Source organism: Mastigoproctus giganteus, chromosome 4 (genome assembly GCF_048544385.1).
Source record: "Mastigoproctus giganteus isolate SK-2022 chromosome 4, ASM4854438v1, whole genome shotgun sequence".
NCBI lineage: Eukaryota > Metazoa > Arthropoda > Arachnida > Uropygi > Thelyphonidae > Mastigoproctus > Mastigoproctus giganteus.
In genome coordinates, this window is record NC_143578.1 from 186,399,090 (window position 1) to 186,410,796 (window position 11,707).

Genomic DNA, 11,707 nt, shown 5'->3' on the forward strand with positions numbered 1-11,707 from the left:
ACAACAATGACGAATGAAAGATTAAATTATTTATCAATTCTTTTCATAAACTGTGATTTAACCAAAGAATTACAATGTGATGATCAAATAAAAGAATTTGCAGCGCAAAAATGCAGAAGAGTTACTCTTTAAATGCCTTTAATCTATTAAAAATGCTTATATCATATAACTCCTAGAATGTTTTATTTATTTTATTTTTAAGAATAAGTATTATTTTTGTTTTTGTTTTTTTTTTCTTAGTCTTTATTCTTGACTTGAGAATTTGTTGTTTTGTTTTTTGTTTGTTACTAAAAGTAATATCTAATACATTTTATTTTTTATTTACGTTTGATGTTTGTTATGTATACAAAACCTTTTTTCATTAAAACTGTATATAAAAGTTTCTATATCGAAGTGCATCAAATAAAATAAAAAAGTTCTTCAATGTCTGTTGCATATAATTTTTCCTATTTAAAAAAGGGTAAAAAAAGAGTTTTTCAACAAAATGGCGAATGAGTCGCCACAACTAACCCAAATTTGGGTTGATTGGGTAGGGCCCCAAACAGTGTTAGTCCAGGGTCCCCAAAGTTAACGGTCCGCCTCTGTCTGTTGATAATGCTTCTCCATTAACTGCCTCATAAAAAATGTTATGCTGATTTTAAAATGATGAAGCCATCTGTTGTTATGTGCGTAATTCTCATGCCCTAATTGTTTCGCAAATTTTTTTGCCTGTACCTCGTCTGTCACTCAGCATCAGCTGCTCAACCTTTGCAACCGTCTCACTTTCTGTGGATGTTGATGGCCTTCCTTCTCTTGGCTCGTCAAAGACACTTGTACGACTGCACTGGAACTCCCGTTTCCACTTTTTTACAGTGTAAAAGGATGGACAATTCTGCCCGTACACAGCTTTCATTTCTTCGTCAATTTCCTGAGCTTTCTTGCCCTGCAAATGCAGGAACATGATCACTGCTCGATACTCCACTTTGTAAACCACAGCATCGTTCCTCAGATTCTAGGCTCTACCCATGTACCTTCATTCCCAATACTGCTGAAAGAGATGTCACATGCGATTGTTTACAAAAATTTATAACTGAATTGTAGCTGACAAATATGGTAGTTGGTTTCTCTCTCTCAGGAATGAATATTTACTTGTAATAGTTCCCCACATGCAATTAATGTTTCATTGAGATACTTTTGGGAAGATCCTGAAAATCTACAGTAATTACTCTCAGACAAGTCCTGTTTATAAAATGCAATGTTCCACACTTTACAAATGAGCAGACCAGGTTTGCTCATTATATCTGTGAAGCATACTTGGATAATGGTAGTAAAGTATAGGGAAGCAAATCATAATGGTAGTGTTCCTATCTGAAATCAGATAGGAATGGAATAGGAATCCAGTAGGAATTGGATTGAAAATCAGATAGGAATATTAACATTATAAAAGCAGATAAAGGCAATTGCAATAGTGGTTTCAAATAAAGCTGATTATATTAACAAGTTAAATAACCTCATCAATCTTTATACAGTATACTGAGAGATTAAAAAGATCCAAGCTTGCAGAGAAAGAAAATATTGCGAAGGCTATAAGACTTATTAGACAAAGGGATAATTAATTAATAAAAGGACATCCAGTTTCATCAGACCTACCAACATTGTACTTATTTGGGTATCCCCATTCAGCCCATCATTATTAGTAGTACAGTCTGGGTTAAAATCTAGGCAAATGGTTAGTTTCTATTTTAAATCCACTCAAAAAGAATCATGTAAAAATTCAACTTATTTCATTTAAAAAATAATAACAATAATAGTACTTTAATAAAATAGCTATCATGCTGAGTATGGATGTAGAAGATGTGTTTGTGAACATTTCAGTGAGAGAAGCAATAGAGGTACCAAAATCAAAATGGGGGGGGGGGGTTAGAATTCCAGAAACTTATAGTTACTGATTAATACAATAATAATTAAATTATTATACATTGAACCTTGGAACTTGGGTATTTTAAATTCAAAAGAAACATTTACATACTGACATACAGATTAAATATGGGTAACCCTCTTGGAAAATATCTTTATGGAAGATTTTGAAGAGAGAGCTATTGATATGGTCTTTAATTCCCTTGATATGTATCGGATATATGGATGACATTTTTTTCACATGGGAAAACACTAAATAATTTTATGATTTTATAAACAGTAGGCATAGAATTATTAGGTTCAAAATGGAACAAGAAGAGGATGATAAACTACCATTCTGGGACAAAGACCGACTCCAGATGCTATGTTAAATTTAATTTGAATCATCCGATTAATATCAAAAATAGCATTGTCAAAATGATGATAATGTGCGTAGCAATAAGTTTGTAATCCAAAAAAAATTAGATAATGAAGTTAAAGACATATCCATAACCCTTTCTAATAATGGGTTTCCATGGAACATCATTGAAAAACCGTATGCAAATATGAGAAAAATTATAGGAATGTTAACTTCACTTACTATTAAAAAAAAAAAAAAAAAAATACAGAATAAAGACAAATTAAAAAAAAAAAAAAAAAAAAACAGTCACAATACCTTATATAAAGGAAATAGGGGAGAAAACTGAGAAAGTGTAAACTTGATTTGATGTGGCTTTTAAACCAGTAAACAAAATCAATTTTCTGATGATTGCAGTTACCCTGACTAGATGCAGACATATTATTTACAAAACCATAGGGCTGGAAGAATTTGTTGGGGGAGGAAAGTTATTTGAAACAAGTGTTGAAGAACATTGTAAATATGTAATGAAGAGGAATACCAGGAAATTGAAGGTAGCAGGGCATGGATGCTCACACACTTTTAATATAGCAATTTTAGAAATTATTGGGGGGGGAAGTATCAAAAATAAAGAAGCTAAACATATAAAAAATTTAAGGATAAAATACAAATATGAAATATGTGGAGGTATATAATATATCCTTCCACAATAGATGCATCTTTTCGGTACAGAATATAAATTTATAATGATTTTTTTTTTTTTTTAATTGGGGTTTAAAATCCTTGTACACAATTACACAAGAGAACTGCTCTTTAGAGAGTAGGATAAGTTATTGGGTGTCTCTAATTGACCATTCAGGGGTCAGTTGCCCTCTTATGATGTCACCTGCCTTCTCTTACCTTCCTAAACATCCTAACCACTGAGGGGAGTTACACATATGATCAAGGAACCAATATAGGTTCTGGAACATGATGCTTTTTATAAAGGTAATTATCATGGGGTAACAGTGGTTTCAATTGTAGTTAAGTCTTATTGCAAATAGTATTTGCTCACTATAGCAGTGACCTCATTATTCCATGAATTGAATTCATGGAATAAATATTCCATGGTTATACTATGATTGTTCGACTGCATTCAAAAATGTTTCCAAAAGTGTGGATTTCCATTTTTATCCAAACTTGCTGATGAAAGTGTAATAATGAAACCAATTTAACCATTGAGTAGGATAAAACTGCTGGTGAAATATTGCATCGGTGTAATAAAAAAAAAGCTTTATAATATTAAATTGTGTTAATTATATTATTTTATTTTGCACCAAAGCCAGGCCTGTGTGTTTTTTAGTTTAATAAAATGTCTGAATTAGTGTTAGAATGGCTAAATGATGCAAGATAGCAGATTTTTTCTACATTTTCCAAAAGCAAAAAATAAATAAAAGAAAGAGTTAAAAGTTAGTATAATGTGGCATTCACCCTCCATTAAGTACTAGATTTTTGCCAGTGCTATAAGTGGTGTTTAATGCCGGTTTCACTGTATTGCAAAAAAGATCCAATACTATGCTTTTATGATTTAGGGCAGGGGTTTGCAACCTTTTTAAGTGAAGAGCCATATTTGATCTAATTTTAAAAAAAAAGAGAGAGAATCTGAAGAGCTGCACTTCAGCTCAAGCTGGGGGGGGGTTTAAGAAATGGAATAGAGTGGGAAGGTGTTTTATTAAAAAAATATATATCTTGAAATATTATTTATTAATAATATTTCTAATTAATGTGACTTTTGCTGCTGAACTTCTTGAGCGAGTCTCTCAATATCAGGGAAGTATGCCATAATTTTCATCTTTAAGCATGCTGAGAGACTCGCATTGTTCAGACGGTTTCTTGATTTATTTTTGATACAGTTCATGTTCGAAAATATTTTCCCACAGAAATTCCTTGAACCAAAAACTGAGAGAAGTTCAAATGCAAATATTTTCAAATTTATATACATGTCCGGTAAGCTACACATGCATCAAACACAATTTGGTCCTGCTTTTTCAACTCATCTATTGGCATCCATTTATGTAGAATTGCAAGGACAGCCTTTTGCCTCTCCAAATCCTCAATTTCAGTTTTAAGGCATTTTAGTCTTGCATTCCACATGTCATGTCCTTGATTTTTAAGTCCTCTAACTTCATTTCAAACTTTGCTTCATGTGGGCTAAAAGTTAAAGAGCCGCAGGTTGCCGACCCCTGGTTTAGGGTTATACTATGATTTATTTTTAAGGATGGATAAATGGAATGAGGTTAATAAAGAATTAATCTTTCTAATGAAACAGTTTTGTATTTGAAGTTTTTTAACATTTTTATCATTTTATTTTGCATACAGGGTTATTGTGAGCCTGTATTTAGTTCATTAGGGCTGAATTTTGATATTATTAATGTAATATCTTATCAGGAAAATTCCTGTAGACAAAAGTTTATTTTGATATAATAATTTCATTTGCTTTTCAGAAAAAAAAAAAACATTTTATTAAGCTGTCTATACTGAATGAATTATTTATTTACATAGGTTTGTATTCAATTGTTATCACTAGCTGTGAAATAAGTGATATTTAAGGATCTGAAGAGTTCATTGTTTATAATTGTTCATAAATTTTGAGTCACACTGTGAAACAGTTTAGAACTGTAGAATGATACTAATTTTATAAAGTAGCAGAACACAAGCATCAAATATACATTTGTATTAGTAGTGGAAAACAAGGCAAGAAAGCAAGCTTATAAAGCATCAGCCCAAAAAAATACACACTTCACCCATTCATATCCTCTAAGAATTTGTCCAGTTATTCCTTGAATTTATTCAAACCACTTCCACAACAACAGATGGAAGTTGTTTGAGCAATTAACCATCTGCTGGATGAAGGCAAACTTCCACACATTTATCCTGCAACCATCCTTTCTCAACTTGAATTGATGCCCCCCCTCATATGTAGTCTCAGCAAGAGGAAGGGTGACATCGGCATTGAGCTTGCTCGATCCATTCAAAGCCTTAAATGCCTCAGTCAGATCATCTTGCAGGTGCCTAGTCTCCAAATTCTGCAGTTTGCAGAACTGAAACCTTTCTTGGATAAGACCACCCTTTCACCCTTCTATATACCAGTTCCTGCAACTCTACGTCCTTCCTAAAGTGAGGCCACCAGACATATACAGATGTGCCCTGTATACAATACTGAAAATGTGGCCTAACCATGGCATTGTTCAATGGAATAATCACCTCCTTATCTCTGCTAGCAAAGTTACTGTATATCATTGACAAAAGCCCATGAGCTGGCCTGGAAACCTGTCTGCATTGCTCAGAGAACTTCACATCTGACTGCACAATTACCCCCCCAAGTCTTTTTCATTTTCTATTATCCTGAGTGTAGTACCACACAATTGCTATGTTAATCTGGGATTACTGCTGTCCATATGCAATACCTTGCATTTGTCATACATTAAACTTCAACTGTCATTTCTCAGCACATCAATCTAATTTTCCTAGATCTTGTTGCAGTAGCTCACCCTGATTACTGTCCTTCTTGAAATACAAGAATATGATATCAGAATTATTTTTTGCATTCAGTTCCTTTGTCACTACATCGTAGTATCTACTGAAATTGATCAGATAAGTCTGCCCCTTAACAAATGGTGTGACTGAAGTATAACTGCACTCCTGTCTGCATTCATGAAAATTAGAACCTACTTCTGAGTTGTTTCGTGGTTAAAAAAAAGAAGGAAAGAAATAGTTGGATTCAGTACCATTTTTAATAATTCTTTTATCTTGCCAGAATTTATTTGTTTTTGTTATCAGTTAAAACTTAAAAAGGATCCTGTATAATCAAATTATTAATGAATTGGTTTGCATAAAATGTATCAGTAGTCCAGAACTTTATTTTGCAGGTTAATTTTTGCACTAAGGTATGAATCTCAGTTGACTTCCAAAGAACAGTAGCAACAAAATACATTATTATTAACAGCAAATATGTAGCATTTTTTCAAACTATTTCTTTTAGCATTAAAGCTTATTTTTTAATCAGCAGTTTAGTCAAGTTCAGTCATTTCATTGATTACTTATTCTTTCATTGGTAACTAAGTATAAATATTGCTTTTTTTTTTTTTTTCCTTTATTTATTTTGGTTTCGTAAAGCTAATATTACAAAGGATCCAGCACTATGAATATGTATTGACTTAAGGCAGGAGATTGAATTGTGAAGCTAATTTGATAACTCACTTAGGTCTGTTCCATAGTAGCTTTTACTATAATTTTATATAAATTGCAAAAATGTATATAAATTTTAAAAAGTAGTACAGTAAACCCTCACTAATCCGGTTACAATTAATCCGGATGATCTGGATCGAAATACGAAAAATTGTTTCATGGTTGAGTAATGTACTTTGAAACACACATGGGATTTAGGAAGGCAGATAAGTCACTCTGGCTGCACAGAGAGAGAGAGATGGAACACAGACATCATATTGTCTTGTGTGTTCAGTATTGTTGTTGACTGAGTTGGATGGATGTTATTGCTTATATCGCTTCTTTTGCATACTTCTTTATACATATATATGTACACAAGTTTAACATATTTTATATATTATGAGTTTATGTGATTTTTGGATAAACCACAATGGCATTGCCTTGTTGAGGTCCTTGTATGCAGACGGTTTCATCATTTTTTGGTAGTCATGCCTTTAATGCTATCAGACGTGCCCTCAAAATCTAATTTTTGAGGGCACGTCTGATAGCATCTTGTCGCATATGGTTTGGTTACCAACATTATAATGGTTCTTTAAAAATTTAACAGATGCACTGTTTTCAAACAAGTTTTTGTTCAATTGAAAGCTTGTTATTTATTGTTATTTGGTTTTTAGGAGCATTAGCAACTAAGGCCATATTGCTCCGGGATATGCGGTGGTCATTCCTTGACCTTTCCGCATACTCCGTATTTGGTGGTGACGGGCTCGAACCCCGGTCTAATCAAGAAGCATGTGCTACGCACTGCTGCTCCTTCCCACCTGGCTACGGAGGCGCCCGCAATTGAAAGCACAACTCTTGTGTTTACCCATCGTTTTCACAATTTCTAAAAAAAAATATATTTACGATAAAAAAAAAAAAAAAAAAATTTTGGCACTCCTGACATATATAATGAAGCTTCCCCCCCCCCCCGGTGCGATGGAGCGTAACAATCCATGCAATGCACCAAAACAAACTAAACGTTCTCTTTCCATTGTTTTTTTGAGTGGCTGTGTGAAGACAGCAGGAGTTGTGGGATAATAGGTACATTCATCTCCCAATCACAACTTATAACGGTGCTTCTTGTCACTTATTTACAACTTGTCATATTACAACTTGTTTATACCTTTCTATTTATTACTTGAATTTTATGATTTCCAGATTATCACTTAATCCGGATTACTTCCCCCCCCCTCCCAAATTAATCTGGATTGCTGAGGGTCTACTGTACCTACATCTCATACTTTTTTCCTTGTAGAAGGAAAAAGGAGATACAAATCAGTTTTTGAATTTGCCTTTTGTGAAATATCAAAAATGGTGATATTTTAAAGTGGTTTAAATGGTTGTTCCTCTAAAAATATTGCGAGGAACAACCATTTAAACAGTTTGGATAACTAATTATTAAAATATTTATCATTTTTCTTTTTTTTTTTTTTAATGACACTTAATATTGTTACTTTTCTTTTAGGTCCAGTGGCAACAACTGTTATGTCTCATGCCACTGTTATGCGCCTTAATTTAGACTTCCGGCAACAGGAAGAACTTTCAAGTTGTGCCCGCACATTAGCTCTTCAGTGTGCTACCAAAGACCCACCGAATTGTGCTCTGAATGCCCTTACCCTATGTGAGAGTGAACCATTTGCATTTGAAGCTGCCTACCAGATTGTTGTTGATGCAGCAGCAACTAATGTGATGACTTCATCTCAACTTTTCACAGTGGCAAGGTACATGGAACATAGAGGCTATCCACATCGTGCATACAAACTAGCTGTATTAGCTATGAAAGGAGTCCACCTTGCATATAATCAGGATAACCACCCAGCCATTAATGACATTCACTGGGCATGTGCCCTTGCCCACTCCCTTGGTAAGTCAGAACTCACTAACCTAATTCCCCTTCTTGTGAAAAATGTACAGTGTGCTACTGTGCTCTCGGATATTCTAAGGCGTTGTTCCATGGCTGCTCCTGGCATTGCCACCCTTGATGCCAAACGTCGCTGTATCAAGCCTCTGTCACTGGACAAACCACCACTACGGCAACTGTTAGAGGCAGCCATCACTGCCTATGTCAATACTACTCACTCCCGTTTAACCCACATCAGTCCCCGCCACTATGGAGATTTTATTGAGTTCCTCAGCAAGGCTCGGGAGACATTCCTATTGGCCCAGGATGGCCACATTCAGTTTGCTCAGCTCATTGACAACATGAAGACTGCCTACAAAGGCAAGAAAAAGCTCATGCTTCTAGTCAAGGAGAGATTTGGTTAACTGATGTGGATTTCTAGTTTCGTCTCTTTTTCTTGCAATCATACAGAGGATGTGGTATGAGTCACATCCTACCTGGTGGCCACAATCGTAATAGACTGTCCTCTTACTGGGAAGTGTTTGAGGGAAATTAAGACATTTTGTGGCAGCAGGATAATAATCTAAATATGTGATGGTGATACAGAGGAAATTGAGATGGAATTGCACATCTAACCCGTTATGGGTATTTTCATATTTGCTTTTGTAGGTATCTTTGCCCTTACGAAGTTGATTTCTTTTTTTGTATATAAATTATGTTTATATAAGGCCAAATAGGGAGGGATAAGTTGTTTAAATATCAAAAAGGTAGGATAGTGAGAATAAACTTTAGAAATGAGTGTATATGAAAGCAGGCATAGCTTAAAAGCAATTCCACTAAATGTACAGTATCATGTACAGAGCATTTTCAGTGAAATCAAGAAATTAAAAAAAGAAGAAAAAAAACAAAAAAAAAAGTGTTTCCAGTGTTTTGCAATACTGAGTTAAAGATATTTTTGAGTTGCACATTAAGAATGGTTAATCAGCATATATAAATAAAATGTTAAGGTTAATTTTAGAGGTATGAATTTTAAATGTAAGTTGCATATCTGAGCCCTGTTAGTATAGATCTGTGTATGTGTTTTCTTATTGTTTCCAAAATAATGACAATAAATTAAGAATTATTGTATCTTAAAAAAAAAAAAAAAAAAAAAAATCTAAAATAAGTATTAGACCACCTTGAAAATTTCTCAAATAGTATATACTTATAAAAGTATAACTACATATATACTTTTGAGACATGATTGCCTTAACTAGTATTGCAAATTATTAATGTTGATCCCCACATTCTTGGAACTTATACTACCACCTGAATTTAAATTCAATTTGATTTCATTTTGATCAGAGCAATTCTTGTGCTGCATTTCACACACACATGGGAGGGAGGGAGGGAGGGGGAGAGAGAGAGAGAGAGATGCTAAGAAAAGGCATAGTGAATTGTATTGTTTTGGTTCACAAAATGTGTTTTATTGCATTTCTTTCTGACACTGTTTTCTAATTTATTGTCATCTTTTTTGGATATTTTGTGTTGTGAGTGGTGGACAAACGTTTTATACACTTATTATATCGATATATATATATATATATATTTTAGATGAATTCTGTATCAGATGTTTTATGTTTTCTTACTTCGTCATGTGGCCTAATTATTTCTTAAAAGATAAGTAAATTATTATTGGATTATATTTATCTATGCTGCGATAAATAAAAAAATAAACTTATTAATACAATGGATTTTATCTAGCTAAGGGTAGTCTCTTTTGCAGCAGAGGGAGCTGATTGAGAATCATTGAGGTAGTAATTTGTACTTTTGTAGAATTTGCTAGAACCGTTATTTTGAGCTAAAACTTTGATTTAAATAAATAAACTAGCAAATAATGATTATAATAATTGGATTAGATTCATATGCTGTTATTAAATGCTTATAAGTAAGATTGCAAGCATAATACAATGTTGCATATTCTTTAAATTATATAGAACAGTGGTTCTTACCAGATAAAATTAAAAACTAATTTAATTTATAATGGCCTGTATTCCTTTATAACTGTATATATTCTCAACCTAGTAAACACAAAATATTCTACAGTGTGATATGTGCCAGTCTAATTCATATGTTAAACTGCCTGAGATAATACCTTATTGATCCTTAACTTGAATATTCTTCTTTCTTAAATGGCACAAATTATGTAACATTTTAATAGGCTAATATTAAAATGTTCTTCTGGCATTATAACCCAGGGCGGGCCTTAGCTTTCTCGATGATGTTCCACCAATAAGCCCAATTTTAGAATGTTATAATAAAATTTTATTGTAAATATATAATTATACATTTTACCTATTGTTTCAACGTTTGGTTTGCTTGCATTGCATTGCATATGTAAATTTCATAAAAATATCCAAACTCCTAAGGAGAAAATTATCTCAGGCAGTTTTACAGTGGACGGTGCTTATTGTGATCACTTCAGGACTCAGCTTAACTGACAACAATAATTGGTGGGGCAAGAATGAACAGCTGGTCAGCATTGTTTATTGATGCAGAGTGGAAATGTTTAATAAAAAGGTTGGAAGTGAACAGAAAGAAAATGTGAGAATCAAGCTCTTTAATAAAAATCTTCAAGAAAGCCATCAATAAAAAATGAAACTGTCATAATATTTCTAGAAATCCTTTAAAAACAAATGAAGAAAATATTACATTAAGGAATTAGAAAAGAGTTAGTGCTCTACTGTAAAACAGTCAGATGGATAGGAGTCCAGATACAGTACTTTCTTTCATGGAGTAATAACAGCCATACAAACTGCAGAGAACAACAGCAGTAACTAGCCACACAGTATGTCGGAGTTCAAGAACAAATTGGGATGTTACTTATTTCACTACATCAGGGTGTTACTTATTTCACTACATCAGGATGTTACATATTTCACATATTCCACTGCAATATGGCAAAAAAAATATATATATATATAACAAAAGCTGAAGCACTGATTACAGTAAACAATGTTTATTCTGTGTATTAGTATATGTCTGATTGGGACTTCGTAAAAGTGATAACATTATGTGTGAACACAGTAAGTGCCGTGCATTGCAGTTAGTTTGACCTTGGTGATAGGAAAAAGGGATGTTCTTGAGAAGGGTGGTAAGAAGTGGTGTTCACTAAAATACCTATAATTTTTTACACACATACACATATGCTTGTATAATTATAGAGTGTAGTTATAAATCTAGCCAGAATACATTTAAATGATTACATGAATATGGTAAAAATTACTCTTTGTAGCTAACTAATGGCAGTTGGCCCAAGTTCACATTAGTAGCTTAGTAATGCTTATGTACGTATTAGTAATAATAAATAGAGCAAATATTAACAAATTAACAAAGTAAAAATTGACAAA

At 33.2% G+C, this 11,707-nt stretch overlaps 1 protein-coding gene across 1 annotated transcript in view; it reads left to right on the forward strand.

The window, feature by feature from the left end:
• Nucleotides 1-8,743, forward strand: part of LOC150087255 (zinc finger SWIM domain-containing protein 5-like) — a 452,587-nt gene extending 443,844 nt beyond the window's left edge. The window contains exon 16 of the mRNA XM_090372423.1: nt 7,944-8,743. Coding sequence (XP_090228549.1) covers nt 7,944-8,743 — 800 coding nt within the window. The remainder of the gene's footprint in view (nt 1-7,943) is intronic.
• Nucleotides 8,744-11,707: the final 2,964 nt, after the last annotated feature.